The 25,426-nt window shown below is 44.6% G+C and overlaps 1 protein-coding gene across 1 annotated transcript in view; it reads right to left on the bottom strand.

The window, feature by feature from the left end:
* Positions 1 to 7,571: 7,571 nt before the first annotated feature.
* The window catches only part of LOC147424653 (helicase-like transcription factor CHR28), a 32,772-nt gene continuing 14,917 nt past the window's right edge, over positions 7,572 to 25,426 (bottom strand). The window contains exons 7-11 of the mRNA XM_086500744.1: positions 9,924 to 10,054; positions 9,304 to 9,525; positions 8,593 to 9,087; positions 8,270 to 8,479; positions 7,572 to 8,169 (exon numbers count right to left, since the gene is read on the bottom strand). Of these exons, the coding sequence (XP_086356870.1) occupies positions 8,065 to 8,169; positions 8,270 to 8,479; positions 8,593 to 9,087; positions 9,304 to 9,525; positions 9,924 to 10,054 (1,163 nt within the window). The 3' untranslated portion in view covers positions 7,572 to 8,064. The remainder of the gene's footprint in view (positions 8,170 to 8,269; positions 8,480 to 8,592; positions 9,088 to 9,303; positions 9,526 to 9,923; positions 10,055 to 25,426) is intronic.

Below are 25,426 nucleotides of genomic sequence, written 5' to 3'. Positions count from 1 at the left end.
CATGCTCTTGCTCTTGATGTTTATGGTTATGACCTTGAGTATGTGCATACACCACTTTGATGTTCTTATTCTTCTTGATATGTGTGTAAAGATGTTATGCATGTAATGCAAATCGTCATTCAAAAACACGGCGTTTAGTTGAATCCTACATTGAACTTTGTTGGGTATGTCTAGTCTCTATATCATGCAGCAGTGTTGCTTTATCTTTGATAGCACTACAACAGGCAAAAGCATGGTGCACCTATAAAATACACAGAAATAGTATGCTACAAGCAATAGAACCAAAATATGAATACTTTCGATGATGATCGTGTGATGCCAGAGAGAATGAGAGTGAGGGAGAAAGCACTAGAGTGCATACATGCACACCTCTTCGAAAGGGAACATCAACACAAGATCGGGGGAAAAGGCTACTCCTCCCAGATAGGTCCCTCAATAAAACCATGTGAGACTATTTATCAATTTTTGAAGGCTTAGAAAAGTAGGTAATGAGAGTTTATCGAATGGAATAATATCATAGCCTTATCTATGAGCATCTAATATCATCTGCGAGAAACCAATTGTGTTATGGTTTTCATCTATCATCCATACAATAAATGTCTATTAGTAAAATAAATAAATACCATTACATGCTTTGATGCCACTACAACACGCAAAAGCATAGTGAGCTGCAAAATACACGAAAATAGCATTCTATGAGAAATAGAACCGAACATGAATACCTTCGATGACGATGGCGTGTTGTTAGAGAGAACTAGAGTGAGAGAAAAAGCACGAGAGTGCATACATTGCACCTTTTAGAACAAGTGTTATGCATGCACGAGAGAGAGAGAGAGTTTATAAATATTGATAATAGCAAGCCTTATCCGTGAGCATTTAATATCATCCAAATGATCAGTATTATTTTCCACCTATCAGCCATACAATAGATATCTGTTAGTATCCATAAATAAATACATTATAGTTGCCTCTATAAGAATTTCCCATTTAAGCCATACTTGTAGTATTGCAAGTGTGCCAACGTTGAATAGGAGAAGGTAACTGGTGATGGCAGGATACAAAATGCAATTTAGAGCCTAGGCCATCGTTAGATAGCTTCTTACAGGTAGCCATTGTTAAACAAGTGAAAAAGGGTGTAATATATGTTGGCTTCTTATGCATTTATTGCTTCTAGAGCAAGCATTGCAAGCCCTTAGCGTGATGGGGCTCTAACTAAAACCCCTACCCATGCCGCTATCCTTTGAAACTGAGAGAGAGAGAGAGTTCATACAAAAGGAAACATGTAATGAGAACTTAATTAGGTGTTGGACATGCCGTTTGAAGGTAGGGGGGAGAGTGCCCATGGAAAGTAAGAATGGAGGAACCTTAAAAGTTAAAAACAGGTGAGTGCTTTCTAATCACTTCCATCTTTAGCATATATTTCCAGTAGCACATTCCATGATAAAATACCATGAAGACAAAGTACATATTGTTCCTTTGGAAGTTCACCACATTTGATGTACACATCAACAAATGCATTGCCAAGCCCAACCTTTGTACTCACAACGCCCTGCTCTCAAACCCTTGCATGTATTCTTTTACCTTTCTCAATTGCTCCTAAGCTACCATAGGCTTTCAAAAGGGAGAGGAAAGTTACTTTGTCAGGCACTACTCCCTCAATTTGATCGATGAGTGCTTGCCCAGTATGGACATTTTAAGCATAGCCTACAGTGAGCGTATTCCTGATGCTCATCCATTGCTTGTTTCTACTTTGGCAAGAGCACCACATTTCACATACATATCGCCAAGCCCATTCCCAAACAAATCAAACCTTTCAAACCCCCTCTTTTATAATGCTATCATGGATTTTGCGGCCTTTATTGACTACATCTGGGCTTGCACATGCCTTGAGTGAACAAGATAAAGGATTATTCACTTGAAGGGATTTTGGCAATATCCTGGACAAATAGCACCCAAATGACTTCCTCATGGATTGAAATCTCATTAAAGACTTGTTGTGCCCTTTCCAATTCACCACATTTGGCATCCATTGTGCATGCCCCTTTCACATACTTTTATGGCATTATCCAATGCTCCTACATTTCCACAGGCTTTGAGAGTACAATCTTCGAAGATCTTGCATACCTTCATTATGCAAGTATATGTGATTGCATTTGGATAAATGCACTCTCTTTGCATTTAGATAAGACAGACTAGAGCTTCCTTAACACAGCCAAAGCATTGCCAACTCAACGTGTTTCTCCAACAGCCACACAAGGTGTTGGCATTGGTGATTGCATCTAGAGAAAGGTCTTCCCTTTGTATCTGATTAAAAATGCCCAGAGCTTCCTTGCCACGACCATGTTGGGCATCTCCGGCATCCAAGAGATGACATTTTGGATAGAAATCTCATCAAGAACTTTATATGCTTTCATAAGGGCGCTACATAGAATATACATATCAACCAAAGCACTAGCACAACATGTTTCTAACAAGCAATCTAGTTGTAAATTCTCTCACCCATGCGAAGGTCTTGCGTAAGGCCACAGGCATTCATGGTGTAAGCATACATGATTTCACTTGGAGAAAGACCCTCTTTGCATGTGGATAAGATAGCCCAGAGGTTCCTTGCCATTGCATATCATGCAATAAACACGCTCCAAAAGAAATGACATCCCAAAGTGGATGTCCATCATGAACTTTATGTGCTTCTATAAGGGCATCACATTTGGGATACATATCGATCAAAACATCACCAAGCACTACATATTTCTCCAGTAGACATTGCATTGTGAATTCTCTCACCCATGTCAAGATCTTGCATAAGGTCATAGCTCCTCAAAGTGCAAGCATTGAATACATTTGGAGAAAGACCGACCCCTTCATGTCTGATTAAAATAGCTTAGAGCTTCCTTGCCACAATCCTACAATCAACACGTTGCAAGAGACGACATCTTGACAAGGATGCCCATCAAGAACTGTTCATGCTTTTGGGAGGGCACCACATTTTGCATACATATTGGCCAAAGAGCTGCTAAGAAAACATCTTGCATAAGGCCATCCAGTGATAAGAGCACATGGCTTCCTGCAGTTAATGTTGTTCTTGTTCCTGCAATCAACGCATTCCAAGTGATGCCATTCCGAACAGGAAGCCCATCAACAACTTTTCTTGCTCTGATAAGGGTACCTTTTCCATGTCTCTTATTGATGTGAGAAGATCAGAAGGAACAACATCTCCGCAATTTACATTGACTTCTTGCAACCCAATTCCGCTCTCTAGTGAGACAACTCTCCAGTAATTCATAGCATCCACTGCGCTGAAATTGTATAATTGAGAAAACCCACGTATTGTATTGACACAAGATGACAAGGTGAAAAGTCATTATGGCCTACCAAAGAGGATGAGAAAGAGCGTGACCCACCAATACTCAATATCAACTCTCTCAAAGTGGCCAACATATACATGAGCCAAATTCCAATGCTTAGTTTCTACTGGCCAATGCCAGCCATGCATAACACTGGTCCACAATCGCTCCCAAGTTCCATGTTTTAGTAAGGCCTAATGTAGACCCAACAAAGACAAGCTATTTGTCAAACACATCCTGTGAGCATGATCCGCAAGAAGTTTTGGACAAATTCTCATAATAATTCCCACATTCTGACTTACCTCAACATCATGAGCTTCTGTGAGGGAGGCACCGGATACCTAGCTAGGTACGATTGGGGGCAAGGGACCGCCGGCCCGGTGGGGGGGGCGGTGGTCCCCTGCCCCCAATCGTACCTAGCTAGGTATGCGGTGCCTCTCGAGCAGAAGCTCATGATGTTATGCATTGTCCACCGGGCCGGCGGTCCCCTGCCCCCAATCATACCTAGCTAGGTATGCGGTGCCTCTCGAGCAGAAGCTCATGATGTTCTGCATTGTATGAAAAACACTGAAAAAGGCTCCGTTTTCTTACATGAGAAAATTTTCCAAATCTTCTTGTGCATGTAAGAGTGGTGGGTGATAAGTGCGCGACAATGCAGCCAGCAAGCAGCTACATCACAAGAATGCAGGATGTTGACCTTGAACGGCAAGCTATGTAGCACCGATTGCAAAAAGTTGTCAACATTAAAGAGGAATATTTTCAAGCTCTAAAATTGCAAAGATTTGTGGCCATTCAAGCCTTTTTGTGTTCTCATATAAGTATTTTTCTTCGCACACTAAAATAGGGGGTGCCAGAGCTCCCCGATCATCTACGTGCACGCGGATGATGGGCGAGCTTTGGCACCCCCTATTTTTTGGATATTTCTAGTACGTGAAGAGGTCAAAATATCCATAAAGAAAGATCTAGAGGATTATGATGACAATGAGGATAGATCATGGGAGTGCATACTTATCGTCAAAGCAATGCAAAATGTTTATGCTCTTGTTCAAACAGCTTATCCTCAATATGTCACTTTGTGCTTCCAAGAAGTGAATGAGGATTCCAAGGTGTCTATAAAAAATTTTGGCAAAGAGCAAGCATGCACCTTGGCTCGTGTGTGTGTGTGTGTGTGTGTGTGTGTGTGTGTGTGTGTGTGTGTGTGTGTGTGAGAGAGAGAGAGAGAGAGAAACAACACATTCTGGAGTTTGCTTAAGCCTCTTTTGTAGCAATCTGAGGATAGTGCCTTACAATATTGTGAAAATCATTTCTTATCATTTTCTTCTCCTCTTAGTAGTTTTCTTGATATGAAGAGGCTACTCTACCCTCTCCTCTCTTATGTTCATAAAAAATCATAATTTGCAACACACATAGTTGACCTTGAAGAAAAGAGGAAGTTGCTTGGCATTAGCAATTTACTTATTGTAATTGGAAGAATACCTTGGTAAGAACTGGGAAGGCTATTCAAGAAATTTTGCATAAGCAAACCATCAAAATTTCACTTGTAGTAAACATATATCCTCTTAGATCCATAATGTCAAAAAGTTATGCATAGAGTGGCCTTCATTTATATACACTAAAATTTCTTATGCAGGTAAATGGTGTAAGATTCATTTCAAATTTTTATAAAATGGCATGTGTAACCTATGCCTCCTTTGTTGTCTTGGAAGATCTAATTTGCAAAATAATGGTTTGTGAGAAGGTAACACAATGAAATCATGAGCCCATGCATCTCTATCATCCCATTAGGTAAACCTTGTCAAGGCAAGACAACAACATCAAAGACAATAACATCCTTTATTTTTACCCTTTGTACCATTTGCAAATGAATGTACATGAAATTTGGTAGCTTGTAGATTGAGCAGCCTTTTTTCAAAACCGATGCATGAGGCATCTATAAGCTCTCGAGGGTGGGTTGATTCTCTCCAAATTATCCTCCCCGACCAAATTACGGAATAGATCGTTGTTGTTAGCCATGGCCATTTACCTATACTTGAAAACACACAAATACAACATTTGCTATCTTTCACTGCCCAAAACAATTTCTTGCCTGCAACGATGTTCCTAGAATATCAAGAAAAGGACAAAATTTTCTATACATTTGCTATTGTAGTAAAAAACAAAATCCAACATGAGTCCGGATCAAAATTTGACACAAACTTGCTCTACAACAAGTTCGAATAAATAGTAGCCTACAAACACCTAGTAAGAATTGACTTAATCAAAGGTGAACTGGATATAGTTCTTGCAACATTCCTTGAGAAGCTATAGAGCTCTTTGAAAGCAAACACTAGGTTTAAATTTGCAAGAATTCAGGAAAGCTTTAAGGAGGAGAAGCCCAAGATCAAAATTTGACACAAACTTAAATAGTAGCCTACAAACACCCATTAAGAATTGACTTAATCAAAGGTGAATTGGACACAGTTTTGGCAACATTCCTTGAGAAGCTATAGAGTTCTTTGAAAGAAAACACTAGGTTTAGATTTGCAAGAATGCAGGCAAGCTTTGAGGAGGAGAAGCCCAAGATCAAAATTTGACACAAACTTAAATACTAGCCTACAAACACCCAATAAGAATTGACTTAATCAAGGGTGAAATGGACACAGATTTGGTGAGATTCCTTGAGATTTGCAAGAATGCAGGCAAGCTTTGAGGAGGAGAAGCCCAAGATCAAAATTTGACCCAAACTTCTTATTAAGAATTGACTTAATCAAGGGTGAATTGGACACAGTTTTGGTGACATTCCTTGAGAAGCAAACACTAGGTTTAGGTTTGCAAGAATGGAAGCAAGCTTTGAGGAGAAGCCCAAGAACACACAACATAGAGGAAGTAGTACTTAGTGTTAGTGAAAAGATTATGAAACTTTTGAATGATGGTTATATTAACAATGCTAAGAACTGCCTAGCGAGGGAACAAAGAGCTTCGGTGATTCTGAGGGTCTTCACAAGTCACTACCATAACATGGTAGCAAAGAATCCTTTATGAAAGCCACATGTTGCTGTAGAATTGACACACCCCTCTAGCTATACCTTCCTCATCCCTAAATTCCAATACTGAACTGAGTCACTTTCATCAACTTTGTAGTATTCACCATGTAAATTCAACCGACATTAGCTCCATCATGTAACTGAATAGAAGGTCGGGCCGAAGACCTATGGGGATATCCTCACATGCTGATGAGTTTATTGGGTCAGCTAGAGAATTGAGGTGTACACTCCACATGTGGGGCTGAATTGAATGGACCAGAGGTAGACGTGTAAGAGGTTCTATCATGCAGATGAGATCAATGCAATTCAAAAACATGTGTGCAAGAAGAGGGTCTTGAGCAGCTCAAGGGACTTCAATGTTGAGGCTATTTGTCGACAACATTTTGGACCCGACAATGGTATCTGTAATTGCAATGCCCATTGTTGGATGGATGGAGGAAAACCTTGAAGCAATAGAATCTTTTGTTTCGGCCTCTGAAGAAGTGCAGTACTAATCGATGCAGCCATGTTGTGAGCACAAGCATTGCAGGGGGTCCTGCCAGGAGTTTGTGAGGCAGGCTACCCTTACTAGAATAACTCCTGGTGATGCAAAGGGGGAGGCGATAGGCAGGTAACTTCCTACCCTAGGAATAGGCGTTCATATATTTCCCTGGTGGTCATCACTGCTCTTTTATAGGAAGCGCTCCAGCTCAATGCCAGTGCCCAAATGTGAGGTTTGATCAAAAGCTACAGCATGCTTGATGTAAGTCCCCGTAGGCTTGTGTACTAGTGTTGTGTACCTTTAAAGAACCTTCAGTTTGAAACATCTGTTTGCGTGTCAGTCTCATGTTAGCATCAAATATTATGAGCAGCATCGCTTTTGAGAAATAGAAGAGGTCCTGATGAATTGCAGTGCACGTACCTGATTTCACTGCAATTGCGAAAGCCACCCACATTATCAAGGATTTGGAGTCGGTAAATCTAGTCGGTTTCGTGCAGATGGGCTTCTAAACACGAAGGTTGGATACTTATTCATAGCCTTGGCGACCTCTTTATTCGAATCATGGCACTTCCAACTAGAAGGATAGATTATTTAAGTCATTTCATTTGAAAAATTTCCATTTTATCCACAGGCTCCCTCACGATAATAATCAATCCAGACCACACCACACCAGCTAGAGTCATCCCCAAAGCAAAAGTAAATTTTCGATAAAGACTACCAGGAAAGCAGAAAGAGAATAATTTATTCGCAAAATGAATACACATCCTCAATGAGTCAAATGGCTTCAATAACAGAGGATTACATCATCAGCCCTTGCTAAAACTAGCATTGGTATCATTCACATATGTTAAACAGCTCGAACTCTGTACACCCAAAAGTTGCTCCAGGCTCTTTAAAATTGCAAAGAACAACCTTAGTCATCTTTCTACAATACCCTGTACAGCTTTCGTCAAAAGCCAGCATTAGAGCAAAGACTGGTCTGGTCTTTGTGCCAAACCTGAAGCTTTCTTTACAATGTGTGAGTGGCGACCTCTCAGTCATCACATTTGAAGGGCCAAAATGTAAGTGAAGACAGCCTTCATTCTTTGACATAGGCTCTACATAGCTGCATTCCACCGAGGTTTGAGGCCTTCGCCCTGGCTGCCTTAAGTGGCCATCACCAATTGCTTTCAATTTACAAAAAATCAAAACTTCCCTCTTCCCAGAGCATTTACAATCAAACACGAAAGAGATATCGCATCTCATCCATAGAAAGTCTGGTCTTCTGATCAGCTGGTGAGTCCTCACCAAAAGCAGAAGCTACCATCTTACGCTTTCGTTCCTGTAACATTCAAACCACAATAAGAGGTTGACGCTTGGATTAAGCACTGAGCCCTGACATGTCTTTTAAAAAATATGAAGAAATCCCAGGTTGAGCAAACCTGCAGCTCCAGGATTCGGTCTTCAATGGTGTTCTTCACTGTGAAACGGGAGACATTGACTACACGAGTCTGCCCAATTCTGTGCGCTCGATCGACAGCTTGATCTTCCGTAGTTGGATTCCACCATACGTCTATGAGTAACACATGAGATGCTGTGACCATATTAAGACCTAGGCTTGCAGCCTTCAGAGACATGATTATGACTGTAACCTGAACATTTGTAAATGATGTCAAAAGGCCTTTCAATCTAAATAATTTGCAGTGTTGACTAAATCACCTCTTCACTGTAAATAAAACTTTACTTGAGCTAGTTTAGAACTTACATCAGGCAACTGCCGAAAGTCCGCCAGAGCGCGATCTCGAGCTTGAATTGACATGGTACCATCAAGCCTTCTATAGCAAAAACCTTCCTTCTTTAAAGAGACTTCTAATAGATCCAGCATGCTAGTCCATTGTGAAAAGACAATAGCCTTTTCAGTCCTTAGAGTAGCCAATTCTGAACTTTCCAAGCCATTCATTAACAAATTTGACGGCAGAGCCTTCAAGGTTTTGATGACCGCCCTAATTTTTGAAGACTCCTCTTGTTGAGGATTTAAACCAGGCTGCGCAAGCACACCAAACGAAGGGTCCACAAGATCTCCACCCCCATCAACAAGTGACTTTAAGGCTGAGCATGAATATACTGTGGATGAGCTAAGAAACGCTTCACACTTGGGGTAGGGGCAACTTGCACTATCGTCTTGTGTCAGCCTATCAGACAGGCATTGTCTGCAGAAGACATGAGAACACATGGTAACAACAGCATCCTCTGGAACATCCTGTCCACATAACAAAATTAGCTCAAAGTAGAACTCATTTCTGACATCAAGAAGAGAACGGACATGAGGTAGAAAAGAATAGCATAAACGACAAGGTGCATGAAAGAGAGATAAATTAAAGTGTGGGTGCTAACAAAAAAGAAAACGAACTTGGCACCAGATGAATAGAAGCTTTTATATGTGTAAAATATAGCAATGTACAAGAGCAAAACTTACCGAGCATATGCTGCATGCGTCACTATTTCTTTCTAGGATTGACAAAAGAATCATCCTTTTCTCCATAGATAATTTTCTTGCACATTCTACATTGCTCCTTTCTGCAATATCAGAATGACCTCCTTTCACAAGACGAGGATGATTGCATGCTTGCCGGAGACGCAAAAGCATCCACAAAATATTTACGTAATTGCTTTGCACTGTTCCTGCCTCAGCATACATCTGATAATACCCAGAGTTCGAGTAAATGGCACAGCTTTACAAAGCATACACGCAGCACATCGAATGCAAAATACGGAGCACGTGCACTTGTCTTACATCAGGAGCTTGAGCTGAGATAGTCCTACTCTAATCACATGTAGGGTTACAGTGCAAGTTAATCAGTAGTCTTAACAATCAAGATCAAAAAGAGAGGAGCTTTGGAATATAGTGAAGGCAATTCTAAGCCAAATGATGTAGATACTAAAGCTGTCAAGAGGCCCTAAAATTATCTCGTATATCTGTACCATTGGCAATGAGCATTAGGCTGTAACGAATGAAAGCAAACTTCCTATATCAAAATAAAAGGTGATCCTGCCAAACATGTACGGACGCTGAAAAAGCCTGATAAATGTACCAACCTTAAACTGCTCTCTAGACTGTGTTTCTAGGGTACTATAGAACGTGCGTTCTTCTGGAGTAAAGTCCACTTGCTCCAAAGCTACCAATTTATCAGGTATAGTTATTATTGGCTCTCCATCTATCTGAGATTCTGCACACAACATATTGAAAAAGAAGGTTCAGGACTGAATGAAGTATAACATTAATTTAAATTATTCTTTTTGGAAATATATGAATAAAAACAAGGGGAACAGACACGATAAATGACAGAAGCTTATCAAACAATCAACAGTCGTTTACATCAGAAACAAGAGAGCAGTGGTTGATTTTCTGAACTTAAGCTTCTAACCACAACAAAGACAAAAGACAAACATGCAATTTCTTACTTCCATATTCAAGCTACAAACTAAAACGAGAATCTAGACATGGAACAAAACGTTCCAAAACAAAATATAAGGACCGTCTTGAAAGCTTGACGACATGCAACCTTACGCCCGCTGCTTGTCCAAACACAACCAAAAAAAAAAGATCACCTTCATCACGCACAACTTGGCCTACAACTAAATGATCAAGTCATGCCCTAAGCTAGGAAAATCAAGATCAACCCCTAGGCACAAAAATTCAACAAAAATTTTTATATCCCTTCATAAGTTCAGAATAGTTTAAACTCACAAATTATAAGAGGGGATAAAACACTCACAAAACTACAAAAGCAACGGACACAAGAAAACGCCGGGGGGGAGGGGGGGGGGCTTTAAAGCACTTTATTTGCTTAAAGATTTCTTGGAAAAGGCATACGCAAAATAAGTTGAAGCATCTTACTTGGCTAAACTTGAAACAAGTACTCAACTTTAAACTAAAAAGGGTAAGACATCTCAAAGACTTAATCCTAGAAACCAAACTCCACACAAATTCTTCTAAGGGAACAAACTTAAGTCCTAATGTAGGCTAAATACTAGAAATGAATACTACTACAAACCTGTGAAGAAGAGGCTGAAAATAACCAAAGAAGTACAAAGATCCAACCTTCACAATAAGTGACCTCAACTTCGTTGCTTGTCCCAACAAGAATAAGATTATCACCATTATCATGCATAGCTTGGACAATAGAAATGGCATCCCTACTCACGTCGTCAATGCCCAAGAGTAAGTGCAGGTTTGTATAGAGGTCATTCATGCTTTGAACGTACTCTATAAAACCAACGAGTTGAGTTTCGATCACCCTCCGGAGGTGAAGGGCATTACTCAACCATGATAAAGGCTAGCATTTGTCAAAAATACTAGAAGCGCTAGAGATCAAAACATCAAAAGAGTGTATTATTAAGTCAAACAATAAGTCAGCTTTTAAGCTCCCCACTTTTATTGAATTTACTATTGATTATCTTGAACATTCCAAAGGAAGAAACATCAAAAATAAACTTACTACGATGCAAAAATGAATGAACGTTTTCCATGATTCTTTGAAATGAGTATCATTTCTCGAGGAGTAAAGAAATAAGATGGCACGACTGAACAACAAATACTAGAACAAAGACAAGAAAACCTAAATAGTTGAGAGCAAATGACCCCATATTTGAGATGTGAGCTCGTTGCTACTGCTCGTCCGCCATCGCTAGCACCCCCTTCCCACCCTGTGTGCACTGCCCCCTCTCTCGCGACCAGCTCTCCCGCCCCGGCCAGCTCGCACCCTACTCCGCTGCCCCAGCCCGCTCCCCCTCCCCTCGCGCTCTGCTGTCCCGCTCCTCCTCCCCTTCGTAACCCGCTCACTATTTCCCCCCCTTGCATTCGCTGCCCCTTCCCATCCCGTCTTGCTCTGCTATCTTGGAGGGCGTCCACGCCAGCGGGAGTACGCCTATCCCCGACTTCTTTGCAGTAGCAGACACAAATGGAGGCTCATGCTCCACCCCAGAGGGACTCTCAAGAAGCCCCCTCGCCCGACCCTGCAGAGCCCACCATCCGACTTGCTATCTCGCCGACAGAGCAAGCGAGCCTTGCAGCAGAGGTGAAGCGCCTCCGGGCAACCTTCGTCATCTAGGGGAGGTGCATGATCTCCTCCAGGCCAGCCTTCTTGCAGAGATGGGCAAGATCCTCGACATTCATCTCCTCGGACGTGGCTACTATCAGATAGAGTTTGAGACCTCCGAGATGGTTTCCAAGGTCATTGCGATGAGCCCCCTGGACGAGCTCACTTTCGAAAGTGGCGCCATGGTTTCGACCAAGCTACCAACGTTCTTGTCAAGGAGGCACACCTTCCCATCTCAGTCTGCTTCCTCGACCTGAGGAGGGAGTACCTTCCGCTCCTATCCAGGATAGGCTCAGAGATTGGGACCGTCTTGGAGACACCTCGCACTACAGCCTTTGTAGCTGCCTTGGCAGCTGGCATTCCCACAGTACGTAATCAGGTTTGGGACACCCACACCCTCCCGAAGGTGATTCTACTACCTTGGGTGAGTGGTGGTTGGCTCCGCCAGAGCGTGGAGTATTCGAGCCTCCCAAATTAGTGTTTCATTTGTCGTCAGATCGGCCATCTTGCGAAGGCTTGTCCACGGAGGAGGCCTCGACCTTCACCTCAAGCTCAGTCCCAGCCTCCTAAGGCTGGCCAGCAGCAGCAGACAGAGTCACAGGGTACTCAGGCAGACTCACCCTATGAGCCTAGGGCTCAAGCAAAGGAGGGTTGGCAGCAGGTTCATGGTCGACGTCGACAGGGGCCACCATGTCAACCTGGCTCTCCGGGTGGTTGCCAAGCTCCAAACAAGCAACAGTGGGTTCCCACAGAGAACTGTTTCAACCCTCTTCAACAGGACGAGGTCCCAGCTCCACCCTCCACCTCAGCCTCACCTTCGACAGCCCCTCCTCCCCTCGAGTTCTCCTCCACCCCTCCCCCTGGCCTCTTCCTCCTCCCCGCCTCGCCCTCTCCTTATGCCGCTCCCCGCCCCCCCCACTCCTCCTCCTCCCACTAGCCCCCCTGCTTTTACATCTTCTCCGGGTCCTACCCCACAGCCGACCCATGGGCTGCTAGGAGATTTCTTGCCACGAGTCGCTTGGCGAGAGAGGAACAGCCTTTCTTGCGAACCCCCCTTCTAGTGCAGACGTCTCCCTTTGCAGTAGTTCCTCGTGGACTGACAAGCTTCAACATTCGTCATAGGTGGAACTTCTTCGCCTATGACTTCACACGGTTTCTCGACGATTTGAGGCAGCTTGTTCAGAGTTCATGTACTGTTCCTTGCTGCTAAAGAGATAGAGGCCCTGGACTCGGCGGTTGGGTCTCTTTACCCTTATGTGGCAGGGACCACTCTGAGTGGACTCTAGATTCAGTGATGGAGTGGCTGCAGGCACACGCCCTTGGCCAACTGCCACAAAGTCTATACCATGTCTGTAACTTCCCAGGTCTCCCATGTACATGGTGAGAGAACTCAAGTTCTTAGTGACACCTCCAGACTCGGCATGATGTAGACACATTGTGGTACAGTCCTTTGCTGACACGCAGAGCCCACCATGCTATGCATACATACATGAGTCATGAGGACTCCTGGACAAAGGAGGTTGCCCTGCGCACGGTAGACTCTTCTTGGGCCTGGGCTAGACATTCTTTGCAGTCACGCCTATCTCGGGGACGCTCGGATGCAGATTATTCCCCATCCAAGCCAGCCTCGAAGATAGCGCAGCTAGCTGCTGCTGCAACATCAGTTCTTTCTCGTTCTCCATGAGGATTGTCTCATGGAACGTGCAAGGATTAGATGGGCCTCAGTTTCAGCGTCAACGGGGTCGATTGTGTCAGGAGCTTCAGCGACGCCTTGTGGGCGGAGATATTGATCTTCTTATGCTGCAAGAGCATCACCTTTGTGAGAGCAGCATTAGACGATGTGGTCATCTTTTGCGTGGGCGATAAGAGACATTTTGATCAGCTGCACATGAACATTTATGCGACCAATGTGGCAAATGCACGTGCAGAGTTTTGGTCTCACATTGTAAGAGTCTCTGCCGCATGCAAAGCAATGGTGCATTGGGGGTGACTTCAACATGCTGGAGGACCCCTCTGATAGGATTGGAGGTAGCCATGCTACTGTGCACGGAGCTGAGTTGGTAGCTTGGGAGAGACTATGTATGACTTCGAGGGTTTCAGATCTTTGGTAGCACTCTGGCTTTGTAAGGCCCCCAAACAGCTTCGCCTTCTCTCGCTCGGACCGCAGAGTGTGAGGAGTGAATCTATCTCGAATAGATCGCTAATATGCGAGTGACCACATCTGTAACTTGGGTGGGTCTTTTTGCATTTTAGCTCGGACATCTTTTTAAAACCATGCACAAGTGATCCTCATTGTGACAGACAGACATAGGAGGGGGAGCACAATGCTACGCATCCCTGAGAGGATCTTGTTGGACTCAAAGCTCAGAGAACGAGTGGTGACTCTTTGGATAGAGGGCTTGGACACACATGACTCTCCTGCTAACAAAGTGGCCTCTGGACTTGCTCAGCTTAGTCGTTTCTTTCTCCAAGAGTCTACGGCCCGCCTAGCTACAGCGAGGGAGGAGGAGCAGCCTCTCCAACGGGGCGTTGCTTCCTTGCAAAGGATGCATGAGCAGCACCCAGACGGCTCATCGGGAGCTTGCCAGCATAGAGGAGAGGCGTCATGGGTTTGCTTTCCATCGACATGCATCTTAGTGCACCCAGGTGGGTGACAGAGTGATTGGGGCGTTCTTTGAGGCAGTGAGACCCCGTCATGCGCACACCAGTGATGGATCGGTTGCTTCAGAGCCAGAGGATATGCGTGGAGTTGCTACTGACTTTTATTGTGACCTACTGTCAGCGGAGCCTTGGTCAGAGCGTCAGAATGCATGCAGAGAGCAAGTTTGGGCACATATGCCTTGTCTTGTGACTGAGGAGATGCGCCAGAGGCTTGAGCTGCCTCTTCAGCTAGAGGAGCTTCATGCGGCCCTTAGAGCACTTCCCCGAGGTAGTTGTCCCGGTGAGGATGGTTTGACTCCTAGGTTTTCTTGGAGTACTGGGATTTTCTTGGCTCTCAGACCTTGCAGCGCTTTTCAGTACATCTTGCACACAGGAGAGATGCCTGATAGCATGAGTGAGGGCTTGAGGGTGGCTCCTTGGATGAGATTCGACAGTGGCAGCCCATCACCATTCTCAACTCAACCTACAAAATTTTAGCCAAGCCAATTCTCGAGAGTATAATACATGGGACCCATACAGGTTTTGTCAAGGAGCGCAATATCCTTGACAACATCTTCACTTTTTGGGAGGCGTCTGCCCTCGCCCGCCTTCGAGGTGAGGATCTGGTGATACTTCTCGATTTTGAGAAGGCCTGCGACAGAGTTAACTGGGACTTCTTGGAGGACACTCTATGCAGGATGGGGTTCTCAGATGCTTGGATCTGAGGTGTGTCAGCTCTCTACAGACGTACACACAGTCAGGTGGTTTAGGCAGGAGGTAGAGGGGACCGTTTCATGCTCAAATGCGCAGTCAGATAGGGCTGTCCTCTAGCCCCCTTTCTCTTTCTGTTCTATGTTGAGGCGATGAGCAAATTCTTGGTTTCACAACTACGTGGCTTAGCGCTCCGTGATGAGCTACTCGATGCTGAATTTGTAGACGACTTAGCTTTGTACTTGGAGGGCCAGGAGGCCAACCTGCATCAAGTTTTTTCGTATGGGTGTGGATGCCCAGCCGTACTTCGAGTACGGAAGCGTATGGAAAGTGATTTCCTACTTCATTACTTTGAGGCTCCATCTCTAAATTCTAATTTCTAAAGTTTCTGTGGTTTTGTGTTTGTGTATGAAGTTTTAAACATGGTGGTGTAGTATGTAGGCTTTTAAGCATCCTATGTGGTAGGCTATTTGACATGTGGAATTTCCAAGTAGTCGGATCTGTACTTGTTCCGTACCCGTGCGCGTCCGACGTGTGGTTGACGTATGGAAAAACTATCACCTGCATAGGTGTGAGCAGGCTCTAGAGACATTTTGTTGTGCATCAAGCGCACAGATCAATTGGAGGAAGACAGTGGCTTTCTGGGTTGGCAGTGCTCCTACGCCTGATTGGCTACCAAGTGAGGGTTTTAGATGGATTCCCCCAGGGACTGCAGTTCACTACTTGGGCTGTCAGTTTGGCCTGGACTTGTCTCCTGAGCAGCAGATTGCTCCCCTCCTCCTGTCCATCAGGAGGAAGTTGCTACATTGGAGTTCGGCACGACTCTCTTTGGCAGGCAAAGTTGTAGTCGCCAACCAGGCGTTGTTGGCTACTATGTGGTACATCACATCTTGTTGGATCTTTTTGAGCTTTGCATCAGCCAGGTAGAGAGGTTGATCAGGAACTTTCTTTGGTCGTGGGGCGACACTCAAATAGCCCGAGCCAAAGTAGCGTAGCAGGTCATCACTCTACCTTGTTCTCAGGGGGGGTTGGGGATCATAGACCCAGCACAGCACTGGAGAAACGGAAACGGAAAAACCGGTGTTTCGAAGTTTCGCCCGAGGCAGAAACGGTTGAGAAACGGCACTTTTTTTTTCAATTTGTAAACAATGTATATATACCTAGATGAATCCAGGATAAGCCCACATTCACCCTTAAAGAAAAGTGCAAGGTATAGACCCATGGTAGTCACCCACAAGATAATATAACCATCAACTCCATCATGCACAATATCAACTAGATACCACATCTCCACTAACGTCGCCAATGCCCAATAGTGGGTATAGAACTAGTGCCCAATAGTGGGTGTAGAACTAGGTACTAACATATGCTCCCAAACACACAACACACACCACACGCATACACACATGAGCATACATCGACACACAGATCAACGTATTGAGTTTTTGTCACAACTCCGAAGATCAAGGGCAAACTCAGCCATAATGAAGCCTAGCACTAAAAGAAGCATTAAATAGAAAAAATTAGCACAAAAATGAGGTAGTTGATAGGGCATCCGCACCACAATAGATAAAAAGAATTAGCACAATATCAACTGGTCGTAACTCGAACGAAAACTTCACAATGTAAAGTCTGCGTGTCTACTATACGACTAAAAAATATACCTAGATGAATCCAGGATAAGCCCAGATTCACCCTTAAAGAAAAGTGCAAGGTATAGACCGATGGTAGTCACCCACAAAACAATATAACCATAAAACAATGTATTTCATAAAACAAGTAGCCTAGGAATGACCATATGTGTATTCAGAATTGAAAAATGAGAAGACCTAATTCAAAGGTTTTAAACTTAATGCTCAAACACAGAAACTGTAAACCTACTAGTTACAAGTTTACAACTTACCACTTCATAGACTATTTTCAAACCAGAACCTAGTACTTCATGGTGTGACGAGTCAAACCAAGATACAATCACACATGATACGTGTAAGTTTGTAACATGTAACAAGTCAAAATGTCAAGAGCCATGACTCATAGTATCCATGATCCAAAACATCAATGTCATAAAACACGATCAAAGGTGAGAGTCCTAATATGCCTAATATACATCACTGAAATCACTACAAACATAAGATAGGGGCTGTTTTGGCCGGTCCGAAATAGTAAGGAAACTCCGTTCCAGTTTCCCCTCCCCGAAATGCAGTTTCGCGTGATTATGGATCTTACAGAGATGCGCAGAGTTGGTATGAGTAAGAGACTGGAGGATCATTTTGCTGTGAGCCTACTTCGCTCTTGGGAGCAACTGCGGAGAGGCCTAGGGCAGCACTAGCCAACCTACAGGGAGGAGCGCTTGAGACAGCCCCTTGTTTGGAACCCCATGGTCAGCACTTAGAGAGGCCACTTGGTTGGTAGTAGGCCTCATGTTTCTTGGGGTCCCATGGCAGAGGGTCCAGCATGCACTCTAAGTGACTAACATGCACTCTTAAGTGACTGGCTTCAGTTCTCAGGTTTGCTAGAGGAGTTACAGAGCATCCACTACAGGGCATGTGTCAAGACATCACAGAGGCAATACCAGCTGAGTGGCTCACACCTCTAGAGACAGCAGCTCCCAGATGGATGGGGGCCTTCACGCGACTAGAGGTCCTCATCGCAGTTCGAGCTTGCTCAGAGACTGTACCCTCCATGTTCTTTGAGATACAGGGCAAGGGTCGACTACACAGAGTCTCAATAGTGGCTCCACAGGTTGCAGAGTGTTGTTTTCAGAGGATCCAAGTAGTGGGCATCTACGGGAGGGCTTGTGTAATCGATCCTGACCTAGCAGCTCTTGAGACAGGCCATTGGAGGCTTTTGGCTTGGGAGAGCTGTCCATTGGCACAAGTGCAATGGGACCCTTGAGAGTGGTTTTGGAGGGACTTTTTCTGTAAGGTGCAACGGAATGATTGTTTGCGCTTTGCTCAAGATGAGTGCTCCGAACTGTGCTCAAGGTTCCTTTTAGTTCTTATGGAAGGTAGAGCCTTCCGTTCTTAGTGAGAGAATGCTATGATCACAAACAAAGTGAACGAACACTGTGCGTGCCAGTGTATGAGACTGAGAGATAAGAGAGAAGAGAGATACGACACCAGAGACGTTGTAAAACCCTCCTCCGAAGGCCCCACTCTCGTCGGCGAGAGTGGTCTACTATTGATTGCACAAAGTGGTACAATGACGATGCAATGGACTGATGCAACCTGGGACTATGTCGGTGACGACGACGAGGATGACGAAGTCGACCTAAGGGCTGAAATCTGCAATCTTTCTATTGCTGTCCAAAAATGCTATGGGCTGAAATCTGCAAATCTTCTATCTGCTGAATTTTGACTCTATGTCGATGACGACGATGCGACGACGGTGCTGAAAAGGCACATGCTGAAATCTGCATTTTCCGGGCTGAAACTGTAAACTTGGCGGCAACTGACCGTGCGGCGAGGAACCGCTGCGGGAAGGTGAGATCTGCGAGGTTCGGGACTTGATCTACGATGTCTAACTACTGAAAACTAGAACGTTGATCCTAGGGCTCATTCTGTCGCGATAGATCTGCAAAACGCTGAGGTTGCTGGCAGATGCAAAAACGCTAGGGCTGAAAATGGTGTTTCTGTCGCCAAGGTTCTACAAATGCAAAAACGCTAGGCTGATCTGCTGTGGTCTCGTTGCCAGGGATCTGCAAGGGCAAAACGCTGGCTGATCTCCTTTGTATTGTCCAAAAACGCTAGCCAAGCTGTTGTAAGGCAAAAACGCTAGAAGCCTTCGGGGTCCTGCTGAGAAGGTGCCTGTTGAGCATGTGCTCCTGCTGCCTCTTCTGCCGGAAAGTGCTAACTTGGGTTTGCTTATATATTAACTTAGCAAAATTGCCCTACCTACTTTTGTTGGAAAGTCACTTAAAAATAATAAGTGAAAATACCAAAAATAGAGAAAATAGGCTAAATGCACTGGAAAATTCCCTTGATGGAATCTGATGCATTCTGATGGGAATGCTTATGATCATGCTGTGTGCAACCAGAGGATATGCATCTACCTAAGTGACTGGGCATGCATGGTCTACGAATAGACTCACAAAAGTGCCACATCACTGCTAAATCTAGACTTACTAGACTGACTTAACCCTGATCGTGTTGTAGCTTGTCCACGGACACATAGGGTTGGATGTGTCATGTGACATCCCCTCCTTTTCAAAGTGAGATATTGGTACCGAACAGTATGGCGTCGAGGGAGATCGCCAATAGCATTCGGAATCCTGGAAGGGACTCTTCGCCGGCCCACTCTGATGTGTGGGTCGTGCGGTACTTGAACTTCATAAAGGTCTGTAACGCTTGCTTCTCTGGGCCGCGCCGAAAGCGACACAAAAGTCTTGTGTGGTTCCTTCGATGCTTCAACTTCATCTAGAGTCATGCTTCTTCTTTCTTCAAGAATCTCCATGGCTGAAAATTCCTAAAACCATTTCCAACACAAAAACATGAACATACCCATTCCATGTAAAGTGAGTGGAAAAACTCGTCTTCCTCAAAGACTATGCATGCAATGTAGATGAACAAAGAGACAGAGTGACAAACCGTTCACCACACACACGCAAACAATGAGATCGAATCGTGCTCTTTTGATCTAAAGCAATCAACTGTGGCAATTCACAACGAAAATGCCCATGCTTGGTGCTCATACTGTCATGTGCTCATTTGGAAACTATGTCATGCCAAGGAAGAGACATGGAATGTGACTCCCTTACATACATACTTTTCAGCTTTTCAAGAAAAATCCGCATACATTCGTGCTCATCCATGAGAGAAGCGTGTTCAACATACAATATGTCATGCCTAGGAAAAGGGATCACATAACGATGCTGACTAAAATACAGGAAACGATCACGAATGAAACATTCGAACAATGCGTGCGTATCAATCATGTGAACACATAATACTTCCTGTGAGGGTTCTTTGGACCTAGGCTCGAGAGCCAAGATCGGTCCTTCGTGATTGATCGAATCTGCAACGAGGTTAGCTTCGCTAGAAAAAGCATCAACTAACACATCATCCTTGTGAACAATCACATCTTCTTCATGCAACTCATCATGCTTGTGAGAAATCACATCTTGATCATGCAAATCATCATGCTTGTCATTGGCATCCAAATCATCATGCTTAGCAATATCATTCAAATCATCATGCTTATCTTTGTCATCCAAATCATCATGCTTCTCACAATCATGCAAATCCTGTGTGTCATGCTTTGGAGAAGAAGAGACTGAGAGAGTCTCCTTTCCCCAAATCTCTTGCATCTGTGCTTGAACTTGAGAATAGAGTCGCCAGAACTCTTTGTTTTGTCGATCGCTCTGTTCTTGTATTGCTTTGTTCTCTGCTTGTCTTTCTTTGTTCTCGCAATCAAATTTGGCTTGACTTTCTTTTTCGTCCAAGTCGTACTGACGTTGTATGGCTGCCATTCCTTCTTTGTGGTCACAATCTATGGCTGCCCTTTGTTCTTCGTAGGCCTTTCTTTCTGCTTCTTGTTCTGCTTTTCTTTCTTCGCGTTCTAACTGCTTCAACTCCTCCATAGGAGTTAGTGCAATCCTTGTCGTAGATGGGGAAGGGGGAGGGTCGGAAAAACCTCATGGTGGGGAAAATTCTTCTTCGCCTCTCTCATGCTCATCACCTCCAAGCGAAGTATCCATTCCGCTTCGAGTGATGACCATTCTACAATCGTGGGTTCTTGTGGGTTCTTAAGTTCACAAGGAACTTGGGTTCTTGAGGGTCTTGGTTCTTAGGGTCTTGAGGTTCTTGAGGTTCTTGAGGTTTTCTTTCGCTTGCAAACCGTGTTTGAGAAGGATCTTCTCTTCACCCGAGTTCTACTCCTTTCTGCGGCCGCACCCCTTGGCGGCCTTGTGCTCACACCAAGGTTGCTTTTTCCCACCTCACGCCGATTGGCCGGCCTCTAAGTGCATGGTCCGCTCTCAATGAGTGAAAAGAGACACAAGGGGAGGCTGGACAAGCCCTTCTTTCTTGGGATTCCTGTCACTCTTCAAAAAACACGATTAGGAATCGACACGCCCAAGCGAACTTGGGTTCGTGCGACCGCAACAAGCAAAAAAAAATATTGTGATTCTTGTGGTTCTTTCCTCGAGTGATACAGAACACTGCCAAAGCTCTAATACCAATGTTAGGTGCAGCGGAATGATTGTTTGCGCTTTGCTCAAGATGAGTGCTCCGAATTGTGCTCAAGGTTCCTTTTAGTTCTTATGGAAGGTAGGGCCTTCCGTTCTTAGTGAGAGAATGCTATGATCACAAACAAAGTGAATGGACATTGTGCGTGCAAGTGTATGAGACTGAGAGATAAGAGAGAAGAGAGATACGACACCAGAGACGTAAAACCCTCCTCCGAAGGCCCCACTCTCGTCGGCGAGAGTGGTCTACTATTGATTGCACAAAGTGGTACAATGACGATGCAATGGACTGATGCAACCTGGGACTATGTCGGTGACGACGACGGGGATGACGAAGTCGACCTAAGGGCTGAAATCTGCAATCTTTCTACTGCTGTCCAAAAACGCTATGGGCTGAAATCTGCAAATCTTCTATCTGCTGAATTTTGACTCTATGTCGATGACGACGATGGCAGATGCTGAAATCTGCGTTTTCCGGGCTGAAACTGTAAACCTGGCGGAAACTGACTGTGCGGCGAGGAACTGTTGCGGGAAGGGGAGATCTGCGAGGTTCGGGACTTGATCTGCGATGTCTAACTGCTGAAAACTGGAAACGCTGATCCTAGGGCTCATTCTGTCGTCGCGATAGATCTGCAAAACGCTGAGGTTGCTGGCAGATGCAAAAACGCTAGGGCTGAAAATGATGTTTCTGTCGCCGAGGTTCTACAAATGCAAAAACGCTAGGCTGATCTGCTATGGTCTCGTCGCCAGGGATCTGCAAGGGCAAAACGCTGGCTGATCTGCTGTGTCTTGTCCAAAAACGCTAGCCAAGCTGCTGTAAGGCAAAAACGCTAGAAGCCTTTGAGGTCCTGCTGAGAAGGTGCCTGTTGAGCATGTGCTCCTGCTGCCTCTTCTGCCAGAAAGTGCTAACTTGGGTTTGCTTATATATTAACTTAGGAAAATTGCCCTACCTACTTTTGTTGGGAAGTCACTTAAAAATAATAAGTGAAAAATACCAAAAATAGAGAAAATAGGTTAAATGCACTGAAAAATTCCCTTGATGGAATCTGATGGATTCTAATGGGAATGCTTATGATCATGCTGTGTGCAACCAAAGGATATGCATCTACACTGAGTGATTGGGCATGCACGGTCTACGAATAGACTCACAAAAGTGCCAGATCACTGCTATATCTAGACTTAGTGGACTGACTTAACCCTGATCGTGTTGTAGCTTGTCCACGGACACGTAGGGTTGGATGTGTCACGTGACATGTTCTCCTCAACCGACCATCTAGGGGTCCCTTTCTTTCAGTACATTGTTCGACTGGGACGTCACATACTGGTAGCACGGAGAGAGGCTCGTCCTGTTGCAGCACCTCATTGGCAAGAGGAGGGTCTGTAACAAACTGCTGACGTGGCAAAACCCTAAAGAATGGAGCCAACTTACATATGCCGGCCGAGGGGCCTAAACCCTAAGAAGAACAAGTAGCAGAAGAAGAAGAAGTCCTATTAACTTATGGGGACCCCGTCTGATGGGGCCCCAAGTGACATAAAGGATTAAAATAAAGGAGGATCCGGACACACACCAAATCTGATGACGTGGCAGATTTTCGAAAATTGCACTGACATGATGGCGTGGGAGGCTGTACGGATTTCCGCGTTTTGCGTTGGCTGATGACGTGGCAGGCTGTACGGATTTCCAAAAATTGCGCTAGCAACTTTTGGCATTGCTTTTTGGACCAGAAGCTTTTGAGTTTTGAAGGCTTTTCACTGTAACTGCTTTTCAGGCCAAGGGCCTTTAAATATGAGGCTAGGGCTCATTCTCTGGCATGCTTCCTGGAGAAGGTGCAGAGTTTGGAGTACCGGCTTGTACTGTGTTGATGCAATATAAAGAAATACCAAAAGGCGCCAAGGTTTGGGGCCAATACTCTCTGGGGTGGAATTCCGCCACTCCATGTCGCGTGTCATCTCTCTCTTTCAGTTCAATTGTTATTGAAGTGCTAAAAGTCTGTTGAGTCTGTTCTTTTCTATTGGCACGTGGTGCCCATCTTGTGACAGGGTCTCGTAGCTGAGTTCTTGTCAGCCTTTTGGGCAGGTTGTGGGACGCCTGACAACCGCAGCGAGTCACTTTGTTCCAGTGGCTAGTTGCACTTAGAGCTGCAGAAGTGGGGCTAGTACATAGTGGCCTTTCAGCAGCATGCGCAGCTTGTGGCCATCCTTTGGAGAGTCAGCGTCACTGTCTATGGGACTGTCCTATGGCACAGCAGGTTTGGCTTCGGGTCCTTCGGCTAATGCCAGCTCTTTCCAAATGCACGACAGTACACTTGGGGGGTAGCCGCTCGGTCCACTCTCCGGAGTCCTACACTATAGTTTGAGCTATCCTCCACCAGCAGAATGATAGTAATACAGGGGGATCAGCCTGCTACAGAGATTACCCCACAAGAGTGGTGCAGTGAGAGAGAGGTGTGTTGGGAGCTCGTTTGTGGCCTGACACTGGTTCATTTGGCGAGCCCGCTGCTTCCGTATCTTCGAGGGCGCCTTGTGCCACCAATAGAGACTGTTTGAGATTTTTGGCTGGAGTTGATCCATACTTTCAGGGGACAATTCGAGAGACTTCAGGGCAGCCCCGACCGTATGCGGGAGCACAGAGAGGAGTTCCTTCGACTCTAGCGCCCTGGGCCTTTCTTCGCCATGGTCCAAGGTGAGCTCAGATGGCACTACCGTCCACTTGTGTGGCTTTTCCCTCCTCCCATCTCTTGATTTAGCCCTCAGTGTACATATGCTGTTTTTTCATTGAAAGAGTCTCCCCTTATGGTTGATGTAGCCCTCTCTAGTAGAGGTGCTTGTAGCCCTATTGGCAGTTTTATTAACTAATAGAAGGATCTTTTTCTCTATTAAAAAAATGACACCATATTTAGCTAATCAAAGGTTTTTTAGAGATTGTCAATGTAAAGCAACACAAGCCAATGATCATCTAGGTAATTGATTTGACGTAAGTTATTAGCCAACCCTAACCTCTTGCAACTCATATTTGGGTGTGAACCTCGACCACCCATGGGATACTCCCTTAGCCACGTAGACACGGGTTCATGTGGACTCGTGTGAATATTCATGAGGAGCCATGCACACCCATGCAAGGTGGTACCAAACGTATTGTACGTTGTTTCGTACAGGAAAAATTTTAATGTACATAAAAATAAGTACTCTAGTAAAAAAACCGCAAAATACTAAATTTTCTAGGACATTTCCAATAAAAAACAAGAGAGAAGCCAACAACTTATAGAGACATTCAAAGACACGTTTTACAAGACAACCACATACTGTATAACTACTGCAAGAGACTTAGATTTTTCTTTTTAATTAGTTACCGTACTGGCTCCCAAAAAAAAAACTCCGTATGGTACGGATCCGTTCAGAACGTCCGTACGGTACGGAACCGATCCGTATGTACGTGTTGATCCAACCTTGCACCCATGTGTAGACTCAAAAAATTCTAGAAGCACTCTTGTGATGTAAGGAAAGGTGTTCGCTTTATCCAACCTTAAAAGACCTTAAGTACTATCTCATTCTCAATTTTCATACTATTTTGTGTCTACATTGAGTCTCTCTTCTTGAATATACACACACCCACACCACGAATGCCATAAATTTCTTTCCACCACAACCTTCAAACTCCTCTTAGCAGATCTCGGAAGCATAAACCAACTGGCTGATTTCAATAAGTGTTCAGTTACCCTAGATCTCCTAGGCCAAGTGTCACCAACCTGATCTCATTGCTCTACCAAAGGATTTCCTTCATTGACTCACCTCACCCTTCTTAAACACTTGTGCGGCCATTCATACTCCAAAATTGTTCACAGTCGTGCGAAGGCACCAAGGTGAATCTTTGGAGTGTCAAAGGTTTAGGTTCAAAAGGAGGATTGTTGGGGTGGGAACCTAAACCTATGAAGGCCCATGGAAATGTTAAAAGAGTTTGGCATCTC

Source organism: Adiantum capillus-veneris, chromosome 25, assembly GCF_014529385.1.
Source record: "Adiantum capillus-veneris isolate H3 chromosome 25, ASM1452938v2, whole genome shotgun sequence".
Taxonomy (NCBI): Eukaryota; Viridiplantae; Streptophyta; class Polypodiopsida; order Polypodiales; family Pteridaceae; genus Adiantum; species Adiantum capillus-veneris.
The sequence above is the reverse complement of the archived record's forward strand: the minus strand, read 5'-3'. Positions and strand labels throughout refer to the sequence as shown.